Source organism: Grus americana, chromosome 4, assembly GCF_028858705.1.
Source record: "Grus americana isolate bGruAme1 chromosome 4, bGruAme1.mat, whole genome shotgun sequence".
Taxonomy (NCBI): Eukaryota; Metazoa; Chordata; class Aves; order Gruiformes; family Gruidae; genus Grus; species Grus americana.
The window spans coordinates 44,186,657-44,213,820 of record NC_072855.1 but is presented as its reverse complement, the minus strand read 5'-3'; the positions used below and the strand labels follow the sequence as shown (position 1 = coordinate 44,213,820).

At 37.9% G+C, this 27,164-nt stretch overlaps 1 protein-coding gene across 1 annotated transcript; it reads right to left on the bottom strand.

The window, feature by feature from the left end:
• Positions 1–3,994: 3,994 nt before the first annotated feature.
• On the bottom strand, positions 3,995–26,863 carry NAF1 (nuclear assembly factor 1 ribonucleoprotein). Its single transcript, XM_054825514.1, has 8 exons — positions 26,447–26,863; positions 23,886–24,021; positions 20,689–20,782; positions 17,076–17,158; positions 15,859–16,019; positions 12,307–12,358; positions 7,294–7,399; positions 3,995–4,715 (listed from the first exon to the last, which is right to left on the bottom strand). The coding sequence occupies exons 1-8, from the start codon at positions 26,815–26,817 to the stop codon at positions 4,291–4,293; spliced, it is 1,428 nt and encodes a 475-aa protein (XP_054681489.1). The 5' UTR covers positions 26,818–26,863; the 3' UTR covers positions 3,995–4,290.
• Positions 26,864–27,164: the final 301 nt, after the last annotated feature.

The following is a 27,164-nucleotide window of genomic DNA, read 5'->3' as shown; positions in this document are numbered from 1 at the left end:
ATTGCATAAATCTGCTTCACAAATTTAGCATAGGTTTTGGGGGTTTGGGGTTTTTTTGTTTGGTTTTGTTGTGGGGTTTTTTTTTCTTTGGCTTTTTTTTTTGAAGGGGGGGAAGATGAGGAAGTTGGATAGTTTTGTTTGGCTTTAAATACATCAGATATATTCCAATGGCTTTGTGCAAAAAAATTGGCTTCATCACCTTTTCTGGTATCAGTGCACTAATCCAGCAACCTGCCAACTGCTGAGACAGAGGTCACAGTGAAATTCCTAGCAAACAGGTGTTTGCTGGTATTTTCAACTGGCATCAGGATCGGACGTTATTGATAGCCAGAAAGAACAGAGATTTTGAAGCCCTTCTGTCATTGTGTGCCTGTATTAGAAGCATTAACTACAGTAATGCCTAAGTAGCATCTAGGAAAAATAAGGTTTATTGCAGTACATGCTGAACATTAAAATTACATCTATGTTAGCAAGTAGCGTGGACCAGCTGGAGCACATCTGTAGAGGAAGTGTTGGTTCTGAGGACCTGATGTTTACACAATTCACGCTCCACGGCTTCCATTTTCTGGCTGGCTTTTTTAATTTGGAGTATCTCTAGAGAGGGTGCATTACACACCACATTATTTCAGATTAAAAAGCTCAGCCTGCTCCTCAGTAGCACTGATCAAAAATTGAGCTGGTGTGCATTACTGTTCAATTTCCAGCAGCAGAGAAAAAGGAGGATGCCTTAAAGTGCTTCCTTTGCCAAGGACCTGTCCCTCTTGTGTCTGGGACACCAGCGCAGTCAGAGTGCAGCAGGTGAGTTACTGCCATCCTATTACAGCACGTCGCTCTAACACTTTAATGCAGTGATGTGTTTAATGTAACACGCTAACATAGTAACACAAATAGCTGAGGCCAAACAAAACCAGCTATTCTTGCCGCTAAAACTGTCGGGCCAGTTTCCCAAGCTTTACAGTCAGGGCTTTAAAGGCCTGTGGACAAAGACAGGGGCATTTTTCAAAGAGTTAAAGACACAAAACAAGTATTTCCACGACATTCATTTTTTCTATCAAGTGTACCCAGTTTTAGCTGAACTTGCAAACACACCTCAGGCTCTGATCTCCTCAAATTACTGCAAGTTTATACTGCTTGCTCGATAACAAGTGTCCAGCACACTGAACCAGGGTCTGACAGTATCTATGCAACGCTATTCACTACAAACAGCTATAAACAGCTATACAAGGAAACTTAATAATCAATGATGACTGCATTCAAGATTTTTTCTTAAAAAAAAAAAAAAAAGAGTTACAGTAGCTCTATTTTCAAATTAAGATGTGCTACTCTAGCTATTACAATGCTTATTCTCCAGTATAAGTGATGTTCTGTGTAACACACTATTTTGGGGCAAGGAAATCAATCCTCCAAATATTTCAAACTCAGACATCATACATCCCTCTCAAATAATTTTATAGTGAAGAACTAAAGTCGATTCCACGGAAAGTTCTGCAAGTGTGACCTGTACTCACGAAATGCAGAACACCTGCAAAATTTGTTTTGACATAAAAAACCAGCAAGTGCGCACAGAACCCGTATTGCCACTAACAACTAAACATTAATAAAACAGCTCAAACCATAACAAAGTTATGTCAAACTACATTCTGCAACCTAGTTTTATATTGGGTTTTGTTACACGCAAAATATTATGGGAAAAGAGGATACACCTTAGTATAACCAAAATCTTAACAGACTAACCGTATTATTATTAGTGCAGATCACTTTTTTCTGCAATAATTGGAACATTACATTAAAAAAGGTCTCAATAATAGTGAGTTAAAATTGTTGTACATACACTTCCTGTTACCTCACTCGTTTTCCTGGTGTTATGCTTACCCTTCAACTGACACTTTGGATCTCGAGACTGATGGCGTCCGTTTGTGCCAGGGACATACAGCAAGTCATCAGCATCCCAAATCCGAGCATGACATTGATGGTTTCTGCCTCCTTCTATAATCAACTTGGATCACTTTTGTGTTTGATATCACACTTGTAATATTTTGCTCTTTCTTCAGCTGTCTGCGCGTTCACAACTACATCTGGTTTTACTGTATGTGGTGCATTTTATGTGTTATATACTTTTTCTCCCTTTTATACTTAAAACAAAATTTGTCTAGAGCCCGCCCGTGCCCTGTGTCTTGACATCCCAGGTGCTGTTCTACACTGCATCTTGCGCTGCCACTTAAGGCTTCCGTTATCACGTCAGGTCTTCCTCTACACTACCTTATCCCGTTAAAGGCATAAGTACCTTATTCTATGCAGAATATCTACTTGCTCCTGCTGTCTATATAAAAATCTATGTATATACCATAGGAAAAAAAAAGTACATGTAAACCAAATTAATCATACCCACCTGCTCACTACCAAATTGCTGTTATAGCTAAACCAAGTAGAAAGCAAGCTCCAGGTGAATCAAGGGAAGCTCAGACAAAGCCAACCTGCTGAGGTTCAGTCACAAGGCTGTACTGAGCTTACACCACACCAGTGACCCAGCACCAGCAATGGTAATAGCTGGGCTACAGCTCAGACAGACATTCTCCCCCTTCTCCTTTTCCCCAAATGTAAGCATTTGCAACAGACTAGAATTGGACATTCTTTTTACTGGGAAAAAAAAAATAAAAATCTGCAAGAATCAAGAACCGAGTAAAAAATTAGTGTCTGGAATGCTATGGTTCTGAAAGAGTTTGTTGCCACTGTACATACCTGTTTTCCATACAATCTGAGATCTAGACAACCTTCTCAGTTGCACACCTATGAAATAGTAGGTTTAGATGTATTATAAAATAATTACTTAAATATATTATAGGAAACTTTGGAAGACTGAAATTAAATTCTAATTCACAGTAGCAGCATCTTGACAAGATGGTCCCTCCCTCTGTGCATTACATTTTTTCTTCATTCTTAAGTTACTTGAAATTAAAGACTAAGCAACATCTGCAGAGCTTAATTAGCCCTTCAATACATACCCAGAGTAACGAGACCAATATCAGTTTGAGAATAGAAATACATACTGCACATTTCTATCAGTTCTGTTCAATGGTTCAAAGTGATTGTATTGTTGATTAATGATTCAAAAATCATTACAGCTAGTAATGATTTTTAGTGGAAAAATCATCTTTAAGATGTCTCCGCCTCACTTCTCCCCCCCCTCCCCCCTTTTTAAAATCTTCATGCAGTCTAAGGTTTCCATTTTAGTTGGTCATAGCCATTTCCACAGAGACAAAGGAGATGCAATTGTAGGACTGACCCTTTGGACAGGTGGAGGTTGTTCAAGGCTGTCTTTAGTTGACATTTCCACTCCCCTCCTAGAAATAAGCTGGGAGAGTTGATGAACCTCATAATTTCAGAAGAGACAGTTTTGACTTTAAAAACAACCAAAGAGCAATCTAGTACTACCTGCATTTTGGATACAAATTTAAACAAGTGTTCTGAAACGGCATATTTTTTCCTGACAGAATACTCTACCATACATATCTATGAGCATTTCTGCACGAGGAGCAAAGACAAGCAAGAGAAGTTATGCTGGTTTTTCATTTCCCTATACCATGCAGTTTTACATCCTAAAATTAACTGCAAAACGTCTAATTGGTTGATCTTCTATAGCTATTGCCACTAAATCTGACAGAGTAATTCAGCTGCTGGTCCAAATTCTGATCTAGCTACTCCAGCCAAAAGACCATCCAGCTTCAGTCTTTTAGTGAATATGAAACTAATGAAATGTTAGAAGCTGAGTAACAAGAGTTTATACCATATATAAATAAAACCTAGCTTAAAATTTAGGTGTCGGATTTTTAGTTTCCATGCAAATAGATATCAAAATTTGCAGAAAATGAGAAAAATGGTTTAGTGTGGCAATATGCAACCACGCTAAAAACACTGAAATACCATCTATGCAACAGATCCTCATCACTGTTAGACAGTAGTTACATAAACTCTTGAATTTATTACAAAATAGATTTCCACCGCTAAATAGCAGTCTCCAAAAAGTTTTTATTTATCATCCCAAAACTAGTAGATATAAAAATAAACCATTATTTAATATTCAGTTATTTTTATCATACAGTTTTCCTTTTTGAAACAGAAAACATATATAGAAAAAAAATTTTTCTATGGATGTCCCACAAAGCATCAAACTCCACATTTGTTCTTTTGTTGCAGAAAAATGAAGCAACTCCAAAATAAGGGAATACAGTCCTGGCAGCCTGTTCTTCCTCTCTTTAAATTGCAGTTCTCTGTATACGCATTTATGGAAACTTAGTAAGGCCTGAACTGAGAAGGATGGCTATCTGGAGGAGGTGGAGGTGGCGGCGGCGGAGGTGGCGGCGGTAAAAATGGATACGATGAGTTGTATGTGTTCGGGCCTGTCCAAATCATATTCAGATTTGAAGGCGGAAGGTGGAATTGATGCACGTCATTAACAGAACCAAAAATTGGAGGAGGAAAGGGATACTGTTGCATCATCGGATTTTCTTTTCTATGAGGCTGTGGAAACACTGGAGATTCCTGATGTATTCTGTTGTCTGAAGAGTATAGCTGTTGTGGTCTTACTTGTGGCCTCAAAAAACCTGGAGGGCCTGATGGAGGAGGAAACGGATCCCTGGAGAACCCTCTGCCACGGTACCCCCTTGAATAACTTGAAGCGGGCTGTTGCATTGAGTGATGAAGTCCTTTATTCTCACCTTAATAAAAAAACAAAAACCAAAAACATCAAAACACACAGTTTTAATATTATTTTTGGAAAGATTAAGTTTAGTCCTCACAAATCTTTCATGCTGAAGTCAAGGAAATTTGTAAAGTAATCTTATCAACAAATAATACTGAAAAATAATATAAAACAACAAAATAATATTGGCAAGTCTACTGTTCAGTAACTCATGTTGATTTACTATAGTAATATAGAAAGGATGATCCTAAGGGTTGCAAATTCAGTCCTTAAAAAATAAATTTCACTTTCCTTCCCTCCAGGCATTTTCATTTGTATTAACGAATCACAGGAACATTCAAACTGTATTTTTGGAAGCTTTGGTTTAAAACAAGATTTAAAAGCAACACATTCTAAAACTGAAGATAAATTAATACTGTATTACACTAAAGTGGTATACAGGTTTCAGACCTGACTTGGTATTACAGCATGGATATGGTACAAGAATTTATTCAAACTGAAATTAATAAATTATCAGAAAAAAGGCAGCCTGTACTTTTAGCCAATTAGCTTTCAGCATTCATCTTTCAAAGATGATTTTTTCCCTGTACAGGTCACTGTACGCATATATATAAGGTTCATAACAAATGTACTGCCACTTTATATAAATATCATGAGACTATTAATGGAATATTAAAAGTGTTCCAAAGAGCTGCTAAGATATTCAAAAGGCTGTAGAATTTAAACTGAAACATGATCTCTAAAGGATTTTAGGGTTAGAAGCAAAGAGGTATTTAGGGACATAACACTGCATAAAATCACTGAATTTTAAGAACCTCTGTGGACCTAATCCTTGGCACTAGACTACACAGAACCATTTTCACCTTTGAAAAGCTGAGTCTGGAAAGGCAGTTGGATACCACAATTCCTACTCATTTTCATAGGGGATTAGGACTTTAGACTCCTCTGGTGCATGCAGGCCTCTCAGAAGCACTAAAGTGAAAGTACTTGAGTGAATACTTTTGTTCTTTCTTCTCCTATCAAAGACTATAACAATGAGCCAATTTTAATATACTCAAGAGTTTTATAAGGATGCAACCAAGCAAAACTCCAGCTGAGACTGAGTTTGTGCCTCAGTTTCCCAGACATCCTCGTTGTTGAATTCAATAGTCAAACTAAATTGCACACAATATTAATTTATGCCATGTTATTTACAGAAAAAACACAGCAAAACATAACCCATACTCCTTTCACGGATTGAGACAGTTCCTCCTGTTGTGTTCTCCATTATGGAATATAGTTTAGTAACAGCCTCAGCAAGCCCTAGGCAAAGGCAGGTCTGCAATAAGCTGGCAGAATAAGGAGGTGGTGGAAAACATGCCGTATGCTAGATATGCAGAAACCAGGAGAGAAAATAACCATCAGCAATGAAGGGAAAGTATGGCATGATTCAGATCCTTCCTTTAAGGGAAGATTGTGAAAACCATAGGACAAAAGTCAATCCAAGAAAGACCACAGCTTTATGTAAAGGGTGCAAGGGAGGTACGTGCTGTACACAGAGTAAAAGGGTTAACAGGACAGTTAACTGACTTCCCAGATCAAGAGAAAAGTGGTTCAGTGGGGCACAATGTCTAGCAGCTTTACAAAGGAAAAGCAAACTCATGGAAGGAGTTAGTCAAAGAAAAATCAATGGGAGGAAGCCCTGTGCTGCAGACAGTTGAAGAAACCTGATATGTAAGTGGTAGAAGAGGGGAGGGGTTAAGAGTCAGTAGGTATTTAAAGGGAGTGGTACAAAAAGCATGCAACACAAGCAGATCAGTGAGAACAGAGAAAGAGGGATGCGATTTAAATTATTCAACCAAAACAACAACCAAAAAGCAAAAACTTTTGTCAGTAGAGAAGCATGAGAGAAGACAGATAGGAAAATCTGGTTATTGCAAACAGAGCACTGCTTCAAGCATACACCTGGAACACATCTGTCAATATCAGGAGAAAGGAAGGTGAAGAAGGCTGTGTATATTATGAAAAACTACACATAGTTTATTAAAGTACTATAGGTTTATCTAATGACTGTGTTAGGTAAACACAGAGGTTTTCAGTGGTCTACACAAGTGAAAGTTATTCTAAAGGAGTGAGGAAGATCTTCCTTTCCAGGTAGAGGAATAAATTCTCCATCTAAGACTTGTGTCTTCTCCCCAAGTGTCAACCAAACAGGTTTCCAAAAATTGCACATGGCCTTCCTCTATCCTCTCCCTGCACTCAAAGGCTTAAGTTGAACTTGGGCCCCAATAACTCCTGCGACACGCAAGCTCTGAACTCCAAAAGGTGGCATGTGATCTATATCCTCGGTGTGTCAGCTGACACTGTCATAAGAGCCTTTGAACCCCTCTGACAACTGTCCTGCTCCTGTACTACTTCCCTCCCACAGTTTAATGGAAAAAAACCTTTCATCCTTTTAAAAATTAAGGAATATACCTACAAATTCATGAATACAGCTTTGAGAAGCACAGAAATATTGATTAACTGTATGAAAGCACAATAACAAAGATAGATATCATTCTGTATTTCAAACTCAGTTTAACAGATAAAAGCATTCTCCCATAGCATTCACTCACTTGATGCATTTGTTTCTGATTTGAGTTTCTTCCTTCCTTGATTTTGAGGCTTCTTTTTTTTCTGTTTCGCCTCTCTCTCTTTTTCATCATCACTGAAATCCAAGGCCTGGTTAAAATAAAAACTAAATTAAAAAAAAGGAGAACGAAGCCATGTGAAGACTGCAGAGAACTTAAGTTCTAGCAATACGTTATTATTTAGAAAATAATCCATCCTGTAGTCAGCTCAGAAGAATATTAAAGCTGCACCTTCCTATTTTGCATTCAAAGAGCTATCACGTGTTTAGCTGGCTTCTCAACACAATAACTTAACACTCCACAAATGTCTCAACACAACTATACAATGCTCAGTTATTCCTTCTAATTTTCCTAAACCAGCAACATTCAAGTACTAAACAGAAATTTTCGATTGCCTAAATGTTAGTAAGAAAAAAAATTCACCTATTGCACAACATATAAAAGATGCAAACACCCACAAATCATTTTACATGTGTATCTTGCACAGCTTACTGCCAAAAACAGCAGTGAAGACATTAGGAAGATGCAGATAATTCAATGGAAAGTCTACCAAGGATTCTACTTCACTCTTCCCAAGAAGAAGCCCTAATAGACAAGGGATTTAGCTGGTTCTTAACAAAACTAAGAGGAAAAAGAGTAATACAGCAGTAACTGAGGGAATCCCTGAGGGAGCTAGCTAGTTATTGCCAAGAAAAAGCTTTCAACAGGCAAACTGTAGACTAGGTGAATTAAGATACAGATTTTTAAAAAAATTAAAATTAATTTGGTAACAAATACTTAACTCAGCACAGTTACACTACATTAAAAAAATATCTCTAGTCTAAACTGGAATTTTCCATAGTATATTTAATAACACTGTTCCTGTTAAACTTGCAATAGCAGTATTATTCCAAAAGAATTTTCAGCTTTGGAGAATGTTGTAATTTACAACAGACTCAATGCCACTGCAACATTTTGTTCCTGTTACACAAGGTGTTGCTACCTTTAGAATCCTAGCTTACATTTAGAATGAGGAAAAGTTGTTAGTGACAGGTAAGAAATTTGTCAGCATAATTAGTTCCCTGAAAAACAGCTCGTTCATATGATTTAGAGGGGTATGGTTCCCCCCCCTTCCCAATTCTGAAAGGAACGGTTTTTTCTGCTTACTGATGTTATCGCTACAGTATGGAAAGAGCACACATCTCAAAAACACTGCACTGGAAGTGTTTTAAAAAAGCCACATAATAGTTAATTCTGAATACAACTATTTTCTCTTCTACATAACTGTATTATATTCTTACTCAAAAAAAGCCATATGGAAATACAAGATGATAAATACCTCGAAGTAAAATCTTTCACTTACTCCTGCTTCTTCTTAGGACTTCAATATGCCATCCTCCAGAAATAACAAACAACAGGTACCTTCTATTGCTAGCTAACTTCCATGTGACACTCCATAAAAGCTGTCTCACAGGGAAATCGCAGTTACCTCCTCCTGCTATCCTTGCAGCATACGCATCACACTTTGCCATCCTATGACCCCAATGACAAGGCCGAGACAGATTATATTGCTGAGTCTACAGTTAAGCTGGCCTAATTATGAGCATGTCAGAAAAGGAACACTTAACCATATACCTTAAAGTAGGAAGCATAAAAGACCTAACATGGATTAATTTAACATTCATACAAAAAAATAAAGCTTCATAGTATCACAGAAAGAACTGAATCCAGCAACTGCACACAGTTTACCGTGGGAGCTGGCCAGAAAAGTTACAGAATCAGCTGCCAGCTGAGGGCTCTAAAAAAGTCTGGCTGTAAGAGACAATTTCAAGCATCAGTAGCATAAAATTTAATCTGCACCCTTGTCAGCAGCTATTACCTTCACAGCAAAAGCTACTTTCTATCAGCTCATCAGCTGTCACGTTTTGGATATCTTAGTGTAAACTAACTGCTAGAACTATCCAAAGATTATTCTAATTAAGGATTACAAGATGTTAGATGTGGTGTTTTCTCCAAAACAGAGCAGACATATCACAAAGTCAGAACAGACGTGGAAACAAAGGTGTCATAAAAAGCAATCATTTGCCCATCTTTGCCATCATTTCGTTCAAGCTTCCTTCCCTCCCATAGTGAAGTACACTAAACCTGAAGTTCCCCCGTACTTCCAGATTCTAACCTGAAGGTAACTGTATCGTAATTAAAATTAAGAAAAATTTTAAAAAATTACCAACTTTGGAAAAAGGAATTAATTTATATCTGCAGAAGACTTTACTGTATTTAGCCAAATTTTAAAGTTACTTAGGTTCCTACAAATTCAAATTACACATTTACAGGTTTATCTCCTGAACAGCTTTAAAAATATGACTAAAACAAAAAAGCTCACCATTACCCAATAAGCACGTTTTGTATCCTCATCACTAGAAAATCGTTCAATGAAAAAAAGCTAAAACTAGCCAGAAGTTTCTAAGTACACACAGTCTTTCAAAGCTGTATTGATGACATACCTACAGTCCAATTCTATGCAATACTTCTAATTCTCAAATGATGATTCTCTGTGAGTGATGTCTCCCCAAGAAAGGAAGGCAATTTACAGTCAGAACTGACAGACAAGCATTCTTTGAGAGAAGTTAACACTGCCCAGCTCAGTTCTGTTTGTGGGAAGAAAAAAAAAAAAGTAATTCTAAATGCATCATCCTCATCATACTGGAAAAAGCAACATTCTGGGTTGACAGATCAATACATCATTACAGGACCTATCTTCAAGCACAGAAGAGCCCATGTCACAGCATCTCTCCTTCACGCCACAACAAGTGGCCTGGGATAAGGACTAGGAATGCAAAAATTGATACTGTCCCTCACAGCATCCTTCCAGACAAGTTGCCCAACTGTGGGATGAGTGGGTTCATGGTACATTGGGTGAAGAACTGGCTGAAGGGCAGAGCTCAGAGGGTTGTAGTGAATGGGGCTACATCTGGCTGGCAACTGGTCACCAACAATGCCCCTCAGGGTTCAATTCTAGGGGCAGTTCTGTTCAATGTATTTATCAATGACCTAGATGAAGGATTTGAATGCACTGTTAGCAAGTTTGCTGATGGTATCAATCCGAGAGGTGCTGTTGAGTCTCTTGAGGGAGAAGATGCCTTGCAGAGAGATGTAGATAGACTGGAGCACTGGGCTATGATTAATGGGATGAAATTTAACAAGTCAAAATCCTGGATTCTGCACCTAGGACAGAGTAACACTGGCACAAGTATAAACAAGGGGAGGAGTGGCTAGGGAGCAGCCCTGCAGAAAGGGATCTGGGGGTGCTGGTCGACAGCAGCTCAGTATGAGTCAGCAGTGTGCCCTGGCAGCCAAGAGGGTAACCCGTGTCCTGGGGTGCGTCAAACACAGCATCACCAGCCAGTCAAGAGAGGTGATTGTCCCACTGTATTCAGTGTTGGTGTGGTCTCACCATGAGTACTGTGTGCAGTTCTGGGCCCCACAATTTAAGAAGGATGTGAAGGTCCCTGAATGCATCCAGAGGAGGGCAATAAAGCTTGTTGAAGGGCTGGCAGGCATGTCCTGTGAGGAGCAGCTGAGGACTTTGGACTTGCCTAGTTTGGAGAAAAGGAGGCTGACGGGCAACCTTATGGCTCTCTACGGCTTCCTGAGAAGGGGAAGCAGAGAGCGAGGTGCAGAGCTCTTCCTGGGATCCAGCAGCAGGACCCGTGGGAATGGTTCAAAGCTGCACCAGGGGAGGTTCAGACTGGACATTAGGAAGCATTTCTTTACCGAGGATGGTCAAACACTGGAACAGGCTTCCTAGAGAGGTGGCTGATGCCCCAAGCCTGTCAGTGTTTGAGGCATTTGGACAATGCCCTTAACAACATGCTTTAGCTTTTGGTCAGCCCTGAACTAGTCAGGCAGTTGGACTAGATGATTGTTGTAGGTCCCTTCCAACTGGAATAGTCCATTCTATTCTAAAAATTGGTTAGAACATTAAAAAGAAAACCAAGCCACAAAAATCACCTTTCCTACAAAAAACATCTTTCCTACTTAATCACAGAGTAAGAAGCACATACTACATAGCTTAGAACTATGCTAAGCATGCAAGCTTTTGGAAGATTCAAAACAAGCAGATAGAGAGGTATCTTTAGGATACTATGACAGACACAAGGCTTCTAGGAATTTCAGCTATTTTGGATAAGATAAAGTAGACACTGCAAGGAAAAGTGACTCAAGTGTTGAGCTAGAAAACACATCTCATGAAAACACCTCAATAAATCTACCAGCTTTGCAATTCTTACTGAAGAAAAGAACAGTCATGAAAAGTAGAGAAGTGGAGTAAAGGAGCACTGGACAGGAAGGCTAGATGTCATTGAAGAAATCTTTACAGATCCTATAGTAAATTACATCAATGGTTGTGAGGAGCTCTCACTTCTACACGATCCTGTATGATTACCTTTGTATGGAAGAAGCTCATCGCCTCTCATGAAACTAGTGTTTTATAATAGGAAACAGTGCGGAAACTTTACTAAGAAGACATTCAAAGAATGCAACAGAGGAGGTGTCAAGTTAATCTAACAGAGTAGACAGCTTAAACACCCAACTAGTACAGTTTGCAGAGTACTAGCAGGCCTTTAAAGGCAAACAATTGCTTGTGGCAAGGTAAAAGACAAAGCTGCAGCGAAAAAACAGCAAGGACAAAAATTCCCTGGCAGAATCAAAATTATTAGGCAAGGTAAAAGCACTGCTACTCAAAGTTGAACACTCAGGTTGCCAAACATGCTCTTGAAGGACTAGAGGAACTAAAGATACACGTTTTCCCAATTGCAAAAAGCAAGTAGAAAAAGACAGCTAGTACTCTCTACACTGACTGTGAGGCCTAAGAAAAGCCTGACCTTCTTTTCAATGAAGAGGTACATCCAACTCTTGTCTGCATAAAAAAATAAGCTAATTAGTTACTCTGCACATAAGTTTTTCTACATGTATCTTGCGTAATCAAAAACAATAAGCAAAAAAAACCCCTATAGTTACTTCAGGTGGTGGTTCTTGGTCATTCTTCCAAGATGCATCTGAACCTTTTTCCCTAAAAGAAAAACAAAACCAACACAAATTAGATGATCAAGATGAAGGAAGAAGGTGTACAGAAGCTATGAAATGTCTCGAGTCACCTACTAGCAAATATTCCAGGTTACAAATAATCTGCAAGAAGTGTACTGTAGCAAATAGGGTAACACTTTCTTCAAGGTATCAAGGGGCTGCCTGTTTTAAAAGAGGTATTTGTTTTTAAAATGTTTCTAAGTGAATAGTAATGTATGTGTCTACTTAGGACTTCACTACCTATGTCACTTGAAAAAATCTTCCTACTTGGCGTGAAGACTGAACACGTCACACAGCTAATATTAAGCTTTGGTCTATATTCTCTCACCACATTCTTTTGAACTTAAATTGCTTTGAACCTGAATTGAGGTAGTTCACTGCAACTTTCTTATGCTGACTAACTGCTGACCACAGTCATAAGGTTTCTTATTCTTCTGGTTTCAGAACACGTATCTCCAGTTAAAAAAGGACAATGAACTAGTCTAGTATGACGCAGGCTTTAAGTATGTCTATAGCAAAGTAAATTTGGAAAAAAAACCCCTCTAAACTTGGCTTACAATTCTGTAATACAGTGTTATATAGATAATTAGGTTTCATATTTTATTTTGTTGTAAATATTAAAAAGCAAAGTAAAAGACATTTAAGGAAGCAAAAACTCAATTGTCTTGCCCGACAAGCACCAAAATTAATTTGAACTGGTATCATTTACTTCACCCACCATTTTAAGAACTTCCTAAGAAGTCAAGTAATTTCTTTGATTACCAACAAATTCAAATTATGCTGTTAAAGTCTGTGGAGAGTTTTTCTACACTGCTCACAAATTTAATATATTTTGGTCTGTAACATCAAGACACAATCCTTATCTATGTAGACAAACTATATAAATTAATGCAATACTGAAAATTCTTACTTGCAAAATGGAACAATATAGTTAAAAACAGCAATATGTTAGTGTGAGAAGTCTTCACTCAGTGCTCTAATAACCAAGGGGTTAGTAAATCATACTAGCATGCAAGCTATTTTAAAGCTCAATTAGAAAAAAATGTTACAGAGAGGAAAGGAAGATAACAGCTCTATATGAACAATTTCTCAGCTGCAGAAAACTATCTATGCAATGATGAAGAGTAACACTTTTTTTTTTTTTTTTGCTATTATGACCCAACTTCTTTGTTTCTCCTTATCTTGTTATTTTGGGGCAATACATGCCTGCCAGAAATACCAGAGCATGCAAGAAACTCCAAGACCTGTGGTCATTAGGCAATACATAGTACTACTGACTGCAAAATTTAAACCTTCTACATCCTTCAGGCAGCTTATCTCACTCTCCTCATTTTAGCAAAACACAAAACACCTTCCATGCCCTGAGATAGTTAAAGAATTACTATCTTGTTCTTTGCAGAAGATTATTGATTTCTGAACTCAGATAGTGTAAAATCTGGAAGTCTAACAAAAGGTGACTCAGAGGAATCATGAAAATACATGAGCTTCTTTAGAATTACTTTGTGTTTCATGCAATACAACACAAATCTATTTTTAGCAACAAATTATTTTGCATTCAAGAAGTTTTACACTACACTTTCTTTTATTTTGCTATCAAGTATAAAGCTTATTCATAGCACTGCAACTTTGTACAATGCAAGCAGATTGCATGCCAGATTTCAGAAAAAGCTTCAAACTTAAGGTTTCTTTCAGATCTTAATTCTGATTCCTTTCCTTTTCAGAGTACCATCACAGTTTTGAATAGCAGTTCTAAAGCTTTAAGTCTATAATACTTCACAAGCTGGTCTGCACAGAAACTAACAAAAAGCAGAAAATAAAAATCGTTGGTCATCAAATCTGCAATTTGCTAAGGTCCAAAAGCCTTCTTGTGAAGCACTGACTGAAGCTCAACTTTGCTACTGTCTGTCATCTTGGTTTCTTTATATAGACATTACAGCACAGATCAGAAATCAAAATTTTTTATCCTTTTTCAGTGACACCTACTTTGTGAAAAGGCAGCTTCAACAAATAATGCCAATTGCCTCACAGAGGTTTAAGAACCTTTACTGACAGAACTCAGAAATAAAATATTGTTTCAGTGAAACATAGCTTAAGTCACATTACTCAGAAATTATGGTTTACGTCAGATCACACAGGTGTTCACGTTGCTCATTTTAATGCAGGGCAAGAAACAGTGTCTGATGCACTGTTCAGTTGCATTGGTAAGTCATGAAAGCGTGTAACATCTTACCTAGTGTTCAATTTTGTACCATATATGATAGTAAAGTACTACCAAAAGACAAATAGTTCCCAAAACTACTTGCAAAGCATGTAACAAACTAAAACATAAGTCTCATGTCTTAGATGCTGAGTACAGCACACAGTTATTGATGTAGCAAGCAGATGATTAAAGTCTGTGCAGTTACTGTGCTAAGCAACAAAGTTTAATGGCACAAATCAAAGACCAGCTGGCATCAAAACGCTGCAGGAAAACAAACAAGCAGTAGTGTGAGAAAGTGATCTATTTTGGTCTTCACTGAAAAGAAAAAAAATACACTTGTGGCTTCCACAGAAATGGGAGAGGGAGAAAGGAAAAAAAAAAAAAAAGACTCCCGCAGGCCTGGCTACATGCATTACTAAAGAAAAAAGTTATTTGATATGAATACTAGCAGAGTTGCAATTAATGCAGACACCAATATTATTAGTCAGAAAAAGAATTGCAAGTCAGATGAGAACTAATCCTAATAAAAAGAGACTAAGCCACTTGTATGACAAAGGACTTTAACCTATAGTTATTTCAGACAATTATTCATCAATAATTAGAATGCTAATGTCTACTAGTCATTTATTATGCTTTATTTCTTATTCTGTATCTTTGAATACACTTCCATTTATAGGGCAACAAGTCATATTCATACATGCTAATTTCCTCAGTCAGACTGGGATATACAAATACTACTGAGAAGTTTCTGAACATCATACTATGCTGCCACTCAAATGCCTCCCCTCTCCCAAATTTACAGCAGGTAATTTTCACATGGAATTGTTGTGCATCTGGAGAATAACAGATTCATTGGTAATTAAATTTCAGTTCTAGCCTTGTAACATGAAATAAAAATAGTAAATAAATACAAACTTGTTCAGCATTCAAACAAGTTTTTTATAAGTTATGAACCTAAACAAGAATCTGAAGAACAACAAAATTGTAAAGTTCAGTTTGCAAAACCTATGTACGTGTATGTGTGTGAGAGGGTGTGGGGGAGGGAAGCATCAATGACTTTTTTTCTGGTTATGATATTTTACGTAACACAAAAACATGAAAAACAAAGAAACTTTAATATATTAAACTGAATAAGAAGTTACTAATCTTTAGTAATTATACTTGTAGTTTACAGCTACTCTGTACTGTTCTGAAAGGTAAAACAGTACAACCTCTTTATTACAACAGTATTTTTGGCTATATTAAAAAATACATTATAACCAGATTAGAGAAGAAGTCAGACTCACTGTTTTAGTTTCTCTGCAAATATATACTGGGTGAAGTCCTCCACAGATGGAGCAAAATACATGCTATCTCGCACATTAATACCTTTTGCTTTGATATGCTCAGAGCTGTTAAATCTTAACACATAAAAGGGATGTAAAACAGGACCAAAAATCTCAAATATCTGAAACACAAACAAAATTAAAATGTTTAAATAAACCACCAAGAGTAGGTAACTAATTTCATTATATACAACCATGAAGCTTTAAGATGCTTTTTATTTAAAAAGTTTGATGTATTTTCAAAATGTAGCATCAAATAAAGTTACTTTCATGCTTTAGTTGTATTACCACATTTTGTTTGACAGTGTATTTCCCCAGCTACTGTTTAACGTGGAAAAGTTCTCACATATTGATGTTGCCTTTGCCCACCCAATTGCACTGCTTTCACTCTCTGCTTCCTGTACTTTAGTAATCCTTCCTTTTGTCAAACATCTATTCTTCTTTCTCCATTATGCTTTCAAATAACTTACACCTGGAACAATCTCCTGATCATTTATTCCTCAAAGTTCATCTTTACAAGACACCTTCACATCAGTTCCCCTGTGTTTCCCAATTCTGTGGAGAGCAGAGAATTTGGAGATGCTGTACAGAACATCTGCAATTTCAGGCTGTGTTTTTTTGTTTCGCTCACATCTAGCATTCAAAGATATTATAGTAGTAACCATTCCAGATAACGGCTTTCCTTCCCCAGAAAGCATACAAAATTCAATGCAACAACCCTCTCGGCAAACATTCTTCATTATACTTGCATAAAGCACACATTGGCCTTAAACTGGAAGCGCAGAAGGTAGGTATGTAAACATTCCCCATTTTTCCTGAAACTTGACTCTAATTTCTCCAGTCTTTGCCCCCAACTCTTGGCAATAAAAGAGCACAGCCTGTTTGTTATTCAAGACACCATACAACTGAAAGCAACCTCTGCCTCTCCATAAGCACTCTCATGAAATAGCAGAAACTCATCACACACTGTAATTCTGTAAGGATGCAATGAATTCCAGGTTAGGAATTCTTGAGATTAAAAACATAGAAGACTATAGCAAGAAGCAAAAGCACAAAGAAAAACTATAAATCAATGACACATTATATTTCATTTAGTCAACTTCAACACTACTTGTTGAACATAAATGAATATTTGGAATTTTATATTAGAATAACAGGGTTTTATGCTTTACACACACCTTTCCTGCTGCTTGACGATCTTCTTTAAAAATTATGCTTTCCTCATTTACTGGAGGTAGGCCTCTCAGTGATTCAATTATTACTAAAATGGAAAAAAATAATCAATTAGAACTTTGTTTCAACAGCAGTATGTAGTTAATTGCAGAGAAACTTAACACACCACACCATTATTTGTCTACTAAAGTTCATAAAGTTTAACCTGAAAATTCTTGTGCACGCACAAGACTACTTATAATCATAAACCCCTTCTCCAGTGATACATGAGTGGTAAGATTTACATTTGCTTACAGAATTATTGTTCTCTGGGGTGGAGAAAGAAACAAGACCAGATGATAGGTACAAAAGAGAAGTCTCAGATACGTATGTATGAGATACTTGCTGTATTTACCCAGGATATTTCTTAATTAAGCGCATAGCAGCAATTACCCATTTTGTTTGCTGGGGATTTTTTGAGTGCAGATGTACGTGTACATTCTGCCTTCTTAGTATTCCAAATGAAATTCCTCTTGGAAAAAAGAATAGAGATGGCTATTCATTACAGCTTCTCCTAGTAAGTTGTAAGAATCGGACCAGAACACAAAAGATGCCTGGCAGTCCAGTCACAGTAGCAACTGGTTATGTCATTTATGTATGCAGACACACAATTTGAAATACGTTTCTGCAATTTAATGTCATATAATAGTCTCATGCTACATTTGGGCCTAATCCATGATTAATGATGGTATGAGTGGTCAGAGCAAATTAGTAGCTCAAAATATGAAATCTTAACATTTAGTAGACTTAACACACTTATAAATGGACACCAAAGCATGTTATTCCCCCATTAAATACTTAACTTGATAAACAGGCTACTTCATTTTTAGGTTTTCCATATTCAGAGATATAAAGAACTTCTTATTTACTGAAATCTTTAGAGTGGTTCACTCTCTTTTTCGGTAGTTCAAAATTTTCCTTTAGTCTACAGAAATACCGGGTCTTCCTTTACATTCAGCAGGAATTATGCTTAAAGCTGTCAATACAGAGGCCTAGCAGCATTACACTCAAAAATTTTGATTGTGAAGGTAATCTTTTCTAACATCTAAAACAGAATGCTCAATTAAACATTCTCAATGCTCCTCTATCATCAAATAAAGTCACTCAAGCACTCAGTGTCACTCACTCCAACAAAAACTAACAAGATTATCACTGCTAAACTTACATAACAGGACTTAAAGCAATAAACATCACATCAAGTTAAAACTCCAGCACTGCTACTATTTCAATCTGCAAACCCCTTGTAACATGCCAAGCAAGTGTGTGACAATGCCACAACTGGATTGATCACATATAGCCCCCAGTCTTCCTTCCAGTAGGCTGGGGAAAGGAAGGAAAATACTCTGAAAACATAAGTCGTGCCAGTCCCATGAAACTGAGGAGACACATTACCACCTACAGCCCATTTGACTTAAAGCTACCCCTACCCCAACCCACCCAAAATCCTCAGCTTCTACTCTTCCAGGGCCCAAAGTGCAGTCCCAGGGCAGGTTTCTCATATATACCAAAGCTGTTTACTTTCCAGGCTACAACCCACATAGTGAATTTTTCTCTTCTCTAAGTACCTTGAAGCAAAATACAGCAAAAGTTCTGTTAAATTCTGATACACTGAGGAGAAACTGGAGTTCACAGAAAGTACTGTCATCATACTTTCAGCTAGTGTGAAGCAAGCACAAACCTATACTGTTCTAGCCTTAACTTCACCTCAAAGTATGGAATAGCCAACTTACAGGTATGACACACTGCAGATTGCAGGAAGTTTCCAAGTTCAGAGAACGGCAGAGATTTCTGATACATCAAAGGAACAGAACGCGTTCAGGATACTGATTGTTGTACCAAAATAGTATTTGTGATTTCCAAATGAGACCTCAACCCCCCTCATACTAGATACAAACCTGATATACACAGGTATCAATTATTTCAAAAATCAAAAACCAACCCACAATTAGCTGGCAGAGTCCCTAATATGGCCACAAAACAATTGAAATTGAGGCCACTCAGACACCTGTTTCCAAAAGAACTGAAAAATAAGGAAAACATGTAGAAAGAGGAAGTCATAAAGCAAGGTAGTAAAAGCAGAAAAATAACACAGATATCGTGGGGTTTTATTCTGTTCTTAAGTCTTTATTTCATGTACAATTATTAGTCTGATTTCTAACTTTCACTAACCAACCCAAATTCAATACTTCATATATTTCAGTTACATAAAGTACAACACAGACTCAAGAATTCACCTATCAGTAAACTGACAGGATTTGGAAAGGTTATACACACCAAGGAAGATTAGAAATTAAGGACGGGTTTCAAAACTGAAGTCTTTAAAAACAGCTTTTTTCAAACATTCACGTACTAGATCGAAAATAAGAATAATTGCAAACTATGATTCAACTGTTTCTCTTATTTTCAAAATATCAGTTTAGCTGAAAACAGCCTTCTTGAAGTCCCCATTATTATCAATAAGCAAGAAAAGACAAAGTGGAACAAAAGGACAATGACCAGATTACTACTTTCACATTCTCACATCAGCTGCCTGCACATGAATGAAATTAAATCTAACTCCAAACCAATAACAAAAATACTGTAAAGGAATTTGTCTGTATTACCTGGATTCTTTTATAAGAAAAGAAAATTTAATAGCAAAGGTTATTTGCTTTAATTCTTTTGTACCCCACTGAACATAAATACTTTAACTTCAAAATTGAACTTAACTTATCATTTTCATAGGCAAATTGCTTTGAAAACAGTTCAAGCAGAATGGAACACTTGAAATAAGCTTAAATACAAACACACTATGGATTCTTTATTAATATCAGTTTCAGTAAAACTTTGATTTCATGTATCAAAAACTGAGGTCCCAGGTAGATCTGAAAAGATCCCTAAACGCATATCGCCTGCAGTTAAGCTTACAGCCATTGTCTGTCTCAATCCATTAAGCTTATCCTCCAGCACTTAGAAATCATGCTAGTCATGCTGTCCTACGAGTGCTGACACCGGCAGCTTGTATTTGGTCAAGGTGCCAGAAGTGGGATGAATACAAAAAAATTTAAAAAAAGAACACACCTAATATACCAATTACCCAACAAGCACTGCTACACTGGCTAGAGAAACAAGTCTTTTTCCTGTCCTCATATATTGACAAGCAAGCACTTCAGAATGCACTGTACTGCACTTGTGCTTTCAGTTATACACCTTCTGTATCTTCAGAGATAATTCAAATATAGCATGTACAACTGGAATATTTCTTAAAACACTGCAAATGTTCAATCTTATTGTTGCTGGAATTAGTATAAAGTTCCTAATACACGGTGAAAAAAGGCTTTTTAATGAAAAAATAGAAGATGAAAGTCACACAGAGACACATGCGTAACAGCTGTAGTATCTTAATCTTTAGAAGATGTAAGCCAACTAAAAGGGAATTCAACACAAATGCCATCTGGTAGTCTGAGTTCTCATTCAGCAGCCCACTACCCCCTGAAGTAGAATGCTGCAGTACTGACACTTTGAGGGAACAGTTAAGTGCGCAATTAATGCAAAGATATACAGAAATTATTTTAAATAAATCAAACATATCTTGCCTACCTAGCTGCTCAATGATGCTGGAAACTGTCCCAAAGAGCTTTAGTTCAACATTATCAGGCAAAATTATTGATAAGTCTTCAACAGGAGGCAGTTCCTGAAAAGATCAAGTCAATGTTCAGAATATAATATCCTCACACTAAGACATTCATCACTTTGTTGCTGCATAAATTTGACAATCAGAAAAACCTCCTAGCATTTTGAAGACAATAAAAAGATCTAGTTTGATTTGTCTCTTTCAGAATAATTCTAAATGAACTCATCTTGGGGAAATGTTACTTCTGAAGACACCTTTTCTATTGAGATGCTACTCTACATATTTCTATTGCAACTAAAGTAGAAGTAAATTTTATTCAACTGGAGAAACCCAACAACTGATAGACATTTTGTTCTTTTTTTTTGAACTTTCAAATTAGATAAATTAAGTTCAATGTACAACACAATAATTAGATAATCAGTAATCAAAAAAAATCAAACAACTTGTAACCACATTCAATACATGACAGAAGAAAAATGCACATAGCAAGAGATAAAATAGTATAAAATACACTAGGTATGTATAATCTGATTTGACAAAATGGTGTCTCTGTCCATTTATGCCATGACTCAGACCCTTACTGAAGACGTAAAGATCACTACAACCTATACAAAGAAAATATTTTTTAGCTAAAAGTTGTATTTGGTACAAGAGGATAATCACAGAGAACACTTCTGGAAAAAAAGCATCAAACTTCAGATATACAAATGAGTGCTGCACAAACAAATTAAACTTCTTCCTCAAAAGTAAGCATCGAAACCTGCTATCAAAGGCTGATTAACACTGACCTCATCATTTACTTCCAACTTTCTCAAACCAAGATTTCTATGTATATACTATACTACTGTGAATTCAGTACGGACTACATAGAATACAAGGTAAGGGCAACTAGAGTAAGAATTAGCTTCAAATTCAACATCTTCTGAATCTGGAGATAGAGTCCAAATCTTAGCACTGAACTGCACTTTTAAAGGCCATCACCAGAAATAAAATTCCTCTCCAATAGAAGAATCTCATCCTGTCTTATCAAAACTTCACCTGATAATCACTCTTAACAAAAGTGCTTGGCAAACGTTTCTAGAGCAATTCAAAGAGGCTGAGACTTTCCCAGATCATATCATATAGCATTAAAGCCAAGACATGATTTCAGATAGAAATACCACGCCCTACTACAGGACAGCGTTTTCGAACATTAAACCAACTTCACTACTAAGACTTAACTGAGCCATGGATGCCAGAGCATGTCAAAGGCCAAAGACCAGAAGGAAGCAAGCTAAGATTCTGATCATAAATCGCACATTGGTAAACTGTACCATCTGTCATACTATATACAATATCTGCCAACCCTACACTTCAAAGCAGGTTTGTAAAATAGTTCCACTAACACTCCTTAGTATGTGCAGGTTTTTTTCCCCTAAGCACATATTCCAGTTAAATACTTTCTTTAATATTTTATTTTATCTTTGACACACACCTTCACAAGTTAACTATTATTGGGGACTTGGGGTTAAAAGACTATAATCATCAAGTTTCATTTTTAACAGATACATTTTCAAATTGTATTCCCTCAAGTTTACATAAGGCAATCTACAACACTGTACATAGGCTAATTCTATTACTGTAGAATGACTTAGTAAAAGATACAGGAAATGATGTAGTTGCTAGAACTATCACTGGCAAAAAGCTATAATTTCATTGGTTCAGCAGAGCTAATCAGGCCAGTACTTAAAAGAAAGACAATGTTTTGGAAACACTTGGACTTGAAGCTAGTAAGCTAATGAGACAGAAGAGCAAATCAACAAAGCATTTTCAGACTAACATGAATTTTCTTTAAATAAATCATTGAGAAAAAAGGTAAATAACACCTATTAAGCACATCTATTTGAGCATGGATTTTCATTCAAAAGTCCAGTGCTGTAAAAAAAAAAGTGTTGTCACAGAAGCACTTTTAATGGTTCTACTATTAATCATCCTTCAAAACAAAGTGTATGTAAGCAGGAATTGCTCTGATGTTTTACTCCTTCAGAACACATTATGTGTCTTTCTCAATCTTTGATTAATTTCAGGGATAAAAGCATATCCTAAGAGTTTTTCTTTACTCCAAGTGTCTCTAGAGCAAGAGTTTAAGATTTAACATGTTCTCATCTCCTGTTGCTATTACGAAGGTGCATCAATGTCTCAGCCTTTCCAGTCATCTAGCACTCCATTATAAACTCTTAAAGATTGCTGAGGCAAAGGTAAATGTAGCCAGACGTATCTGTTCTTCAGAGGTTTTGTTTCCTCTACCTTTCTAATAATCTCTTGTACCCTTCACCAGACTGGTTTCTCATCCCAGAAAGCATTTTTTATGAAGGGGAGAAATCTACAGAATAACAGATAAACACATACTATTAATGTAAATTGACATTACAGTGTTATATTATCATTCTAATTGTAAACCATTATAAATGATGCATAGCTAATAATCTGTTAGCAGATAATTACTAAAACTCATTCCTTTAAACCTCTTAATTTTGAGATAATGAGGAATAATGGAAGCAATACTTAATGAGTATGTTATTTATGAAAACCAAAAGACAGTATCTTGATGCCAATCAAGGTTCTGACCTGCAATACATAAAACAGTGCTGTAACAGAATAAATAAATAAATAAATAGCAGAATAAAACAAATACAACCCACTTCTACGATCAGTCTAATAATTTTGCTTAAGTGAGTAGAGGCAATGCAATCTGAACCTCTGGGAGGCTTAATACAACATTTGAAATTTTTACCTCAAGGCTAAACATATTTGAAATATGCCTGCAAGACATATCAGACCTTCAAGTCTCTCACATAGAGAAAGGATGATGAAAGCCTGCAATATACAAACAACAAAAAATGTACTAAAATATCCAGAATTTTATACAGAAATTTGTTTTCATTAATTGCAACTGTGATTTTACACAAATATGAACCTAAAGTAAATTGTGAACCTCACTTCAGAGGGGTCTTCATAAACTTAAAACATCTTACTTTTCAGTCATTAACTGTGCTATATCTGAATTAGTGTAAAAACGTACATTCAACCACTAGGTCTTTCAATGACTTTAAAATATTTTAAATGAATATATTTTTAGTTAGGTTACTAGAAAAAGGTTTAAAAGATAACATATTGTACTTACATCAATAGGCAACTCATCTTTTGTTTTAACACAGTAAGATCTGTTATCCTTCTCAATTGGATGATCATCTTCAGATATTGTTGAAGAAGAACACGAAGATGAGGATGTAGTTGATGAACTATCTGAATCCGTATCACTGAATAAAACACACACAGGAGTTAAAATACAGACTTCCACATTACAGATAAAAAGAGTGGCTAGATTATACATAACTCAAATACCTTTGGTTACCAGATACGTTTTTCTTAAACGTACACATTTGTACACAGAAGAGCAGCAATCTTTCCTGAACCTACAAGCCACTGGACAAGATGATAAAAAAAAAATAATCTCAGAAGAGTAGTAGCTTCTTCTGCAGTACAGAGCAAATGCTAACAACTACAATGGCTCATTCGAGTTCCTGCTGTTTCACTGTTGAATGGGGCATGTGGCACAAGAGCAATCACCTCTTTAAGTTCATCTAGTCCAGTTTCTCCCACTGGGTACCCCACGCAAAAGACCAGCACCTGCATAACTCCCTCTATCAGACATACATAATAGTCACAGTTTGGGACCTACACTTCATTGGTTTGCAAATGAAATGAGACATTAGAGTCACAGGATGATCGCCTTAGTACAGCACCTAGATAAATACAGCTAAGTTAGGACCATAATATCTGTGCACTATCAGCATATTTCCATTTTATGAACCACTTAAATTCTCACATTTGAACATCGCTTGACGTAACTGAGCACAAAAAAAAATTTTCAAAGACAATACATTAAACTACATGCTATAGTTCACAGTCATTCTTCTTGTACAATCCCAACATTAGCATACAGCTAAGTGAAAGTCAAGAAAATACTTATTCCAAGCAATGCATCTTACAGTATGAAGGTAAAAAAAAATTCTTATTTTTGCAGATAAAAGGAACTAGTTTCATAATTCATGGCCTGTCTGAATTCCCCTAGTATATATTCACACAGATTAGTAATTTAATTTTTCTCACTGGCACATGCATAAGAGATGTTTATTGTCTTTTACTCTTAATATTTCAAGCAAAAGGCACAGCAAGAAACCAGTCCTTATTCATGTCAACATGTTCCTTTTAGCAAAAGTTCTTCAAGGGTTGGTGGAAGAAACAAACACGTGGACTAATTGATCTTGGTGACTGAAAAACCATGCTACAAACCTAACACAAAAATACACCGAGACAATCAAACTTTCATAAAATTGGATCTATCCTTTCTTATCTGGTCAGTAAGAAAACAGCATTTTGAAACAAAGTGATATATAAAATACAAAACCCACTCCCTTCTAGATTTTTTGGTATTATATTGTCTTCACAAGCAAATGAGTGGCTTTCAATTACCTGTTGATGTTCTTTGTTTTTCCCCCAACAAATGCTGATAGGAAAGACAACAAATAAGAGCACCTCTCCAAATAAACCTTCTGAAAAAGCCAAATATGGAATTCTTGGAATAAAATCAACATAGCAGAAAGAAAAGAATGACTCAGACTACCAAAGAGCAATTAGTGGAGGGAGGAAAAAAAAGGAAAGAAAGAAAAAAGTTTGAGATACATGTAGTCAGCTAAGTAAGTTAAAGCTATCGAAATTCTGTCATTAACCTTCATCTGAACATCAGCGTAACAGATTCTGGAAGCAAAAAAGGCTACAGGTGAAGCCTCTGCCATAGATCAGGAATTTCGCTCTCCATCACTTCGTGATGTTCTAGAAAAACTTTGAACTGAGCACACGAAGTATTTCTAAAGTCAAGCTTTAACCCACTAACTGTAAATGCAGCTCAGTATCTTCTTTTTAAGAGGAAATTCTTAGACTTCATTTCAGCCGCCACTAGTTAGAAGGAGCACATACCCATCTTGCTGCAATGGCCCAAAAAGAAAACACAAAACTCACTGAAACTGATGAAGTGTGCAGGCTTCTAAGACTGAAACAGAGCCTACATCTAACCGAAGTTACCTTCCACCAACTGTACTGGACACTAAAGCACAGCTGCAAGTAGAAGATAGAGCCTTTTATAAAAAACATACAGGTGTAGAATGAGCGTTTCTGCTGAGATGCCAACATCAGAGCATGAGTTAATATCTGCAGACTCTTTAACTTGAACCGTACATCCAGATTTTTTCAGCAATAACACTGCAAGTGTGTTGCCACAACTGATGTATGAACACTCTGTGAGGACCACGTCAAAGAAGACCTTCAAACGGTCACGGTGGCCCAACCAAGCATGGCGCTCTACAGGCCACCACCACCAAACTCACGTTTTCATTACACCCCATGCTCTTATACTCACTGGTCTGGAAGCTTATTAATTCAACAATAAAAGTCCTAGTGAGATTTAACAGAAAATGCCACATTTAACGGGAAGGAGAAAGCAAGCTACAGAAGCTGAAGCGCTGGGGCGGGAGGAAGGGGGGCGGGCTCGGACACCTGGCTCGCAAAGCGCTGAGACGCGGGCCCACACGTGCCGCCGCCTGAGAGGCCTCGGGGGGAAAGAGCGACCGACGGAGAGCCACGCACACCCCTCGCCCCGCGGCCCAGCCCCGGGGCTAAACCCACCTGTCCGAGTCGGATGAGGGAGCTGCGGCAGGAAGCCTGCTGGGACCCAAAGGCGGCGGTGGGGCCTGATCTTCCCCACTGCCCCCCCGGGGGCTCGGAGGGTTCGGCACCCCGTCCGTGCCCGCCGCCTGCTCCTCGCCCAGCGCCTCCTCAGCGGCCGGAGCCTCCTCAGCGGACGGCGCCCTCTCCTCGCCCGGCGCCCCCTCAGCGGACGGCGCCCCCTCAGCGGCCGGCGCCCCCTCAGCGGCCGGAGCCCCCTCAGCGGCCGGCTCCCTCTCCTCGCCCGGCTCCCCCTCAGCGGCCGGCACGCCGGAGCCGGGCTCAAACGCCAAGCTCTCCATCTGCGCCACCACCTCCAGCTGCGCCTCCATCCCGGCACTAAGGGCACGCACCTCAGCCGCCCCACGCGGCCGGCGGCCCCGCCCCCAGCCATACGCTACTTCCGGTTGCCCCGAGGCGCTGAGGTTGTCTGGGCCCGGTGAGGGGCAGAGCGCATGCGTGGGCTATAGCGCGCGCTCCGGGTGGGGCGGGTCCTCCTGTGACGGAGGGACGGCGCGAGGAGCGGCGGTTGCGGGGTGGGAGGAGCTGCGGGGCTGAGGGGCTGCAGGGGTGAGGGGCGGCCCGCGGCTCCTGGGGGGTGTCTGCCGGCGGGGGAGGGCAGCGGCGCCGACAGGGTGCCCGGAGGCAGTAATTGCTTCTTTAATATTTGGTGGGTCTA

Bases quoted from the DNA above. Each gene is read 5' to 3' on its own strand.
- NAF1 (XM_054825514.1), bottom strand. From the start codon at position 26,817: ATGGAGGCGCAGCTGGAGGTGGTGGCGCAGATGGAGAGCTTGGCGTTT. The intron at 24,022-26,446 runs GTGGGTTTAGCC...TGTTTTATTCAG, and splicing joins CCCTCATCCGACTCGGACAG to TGATACGGATTCAGATAGTT. The intron at 12,359-15,858 runs GTGAGTCTGACT...TTTTTCTTTTAG, and splicing joins TTTGCAGAGAAACTAAAACA to GGAAAAAGGTTCAGATGCAT.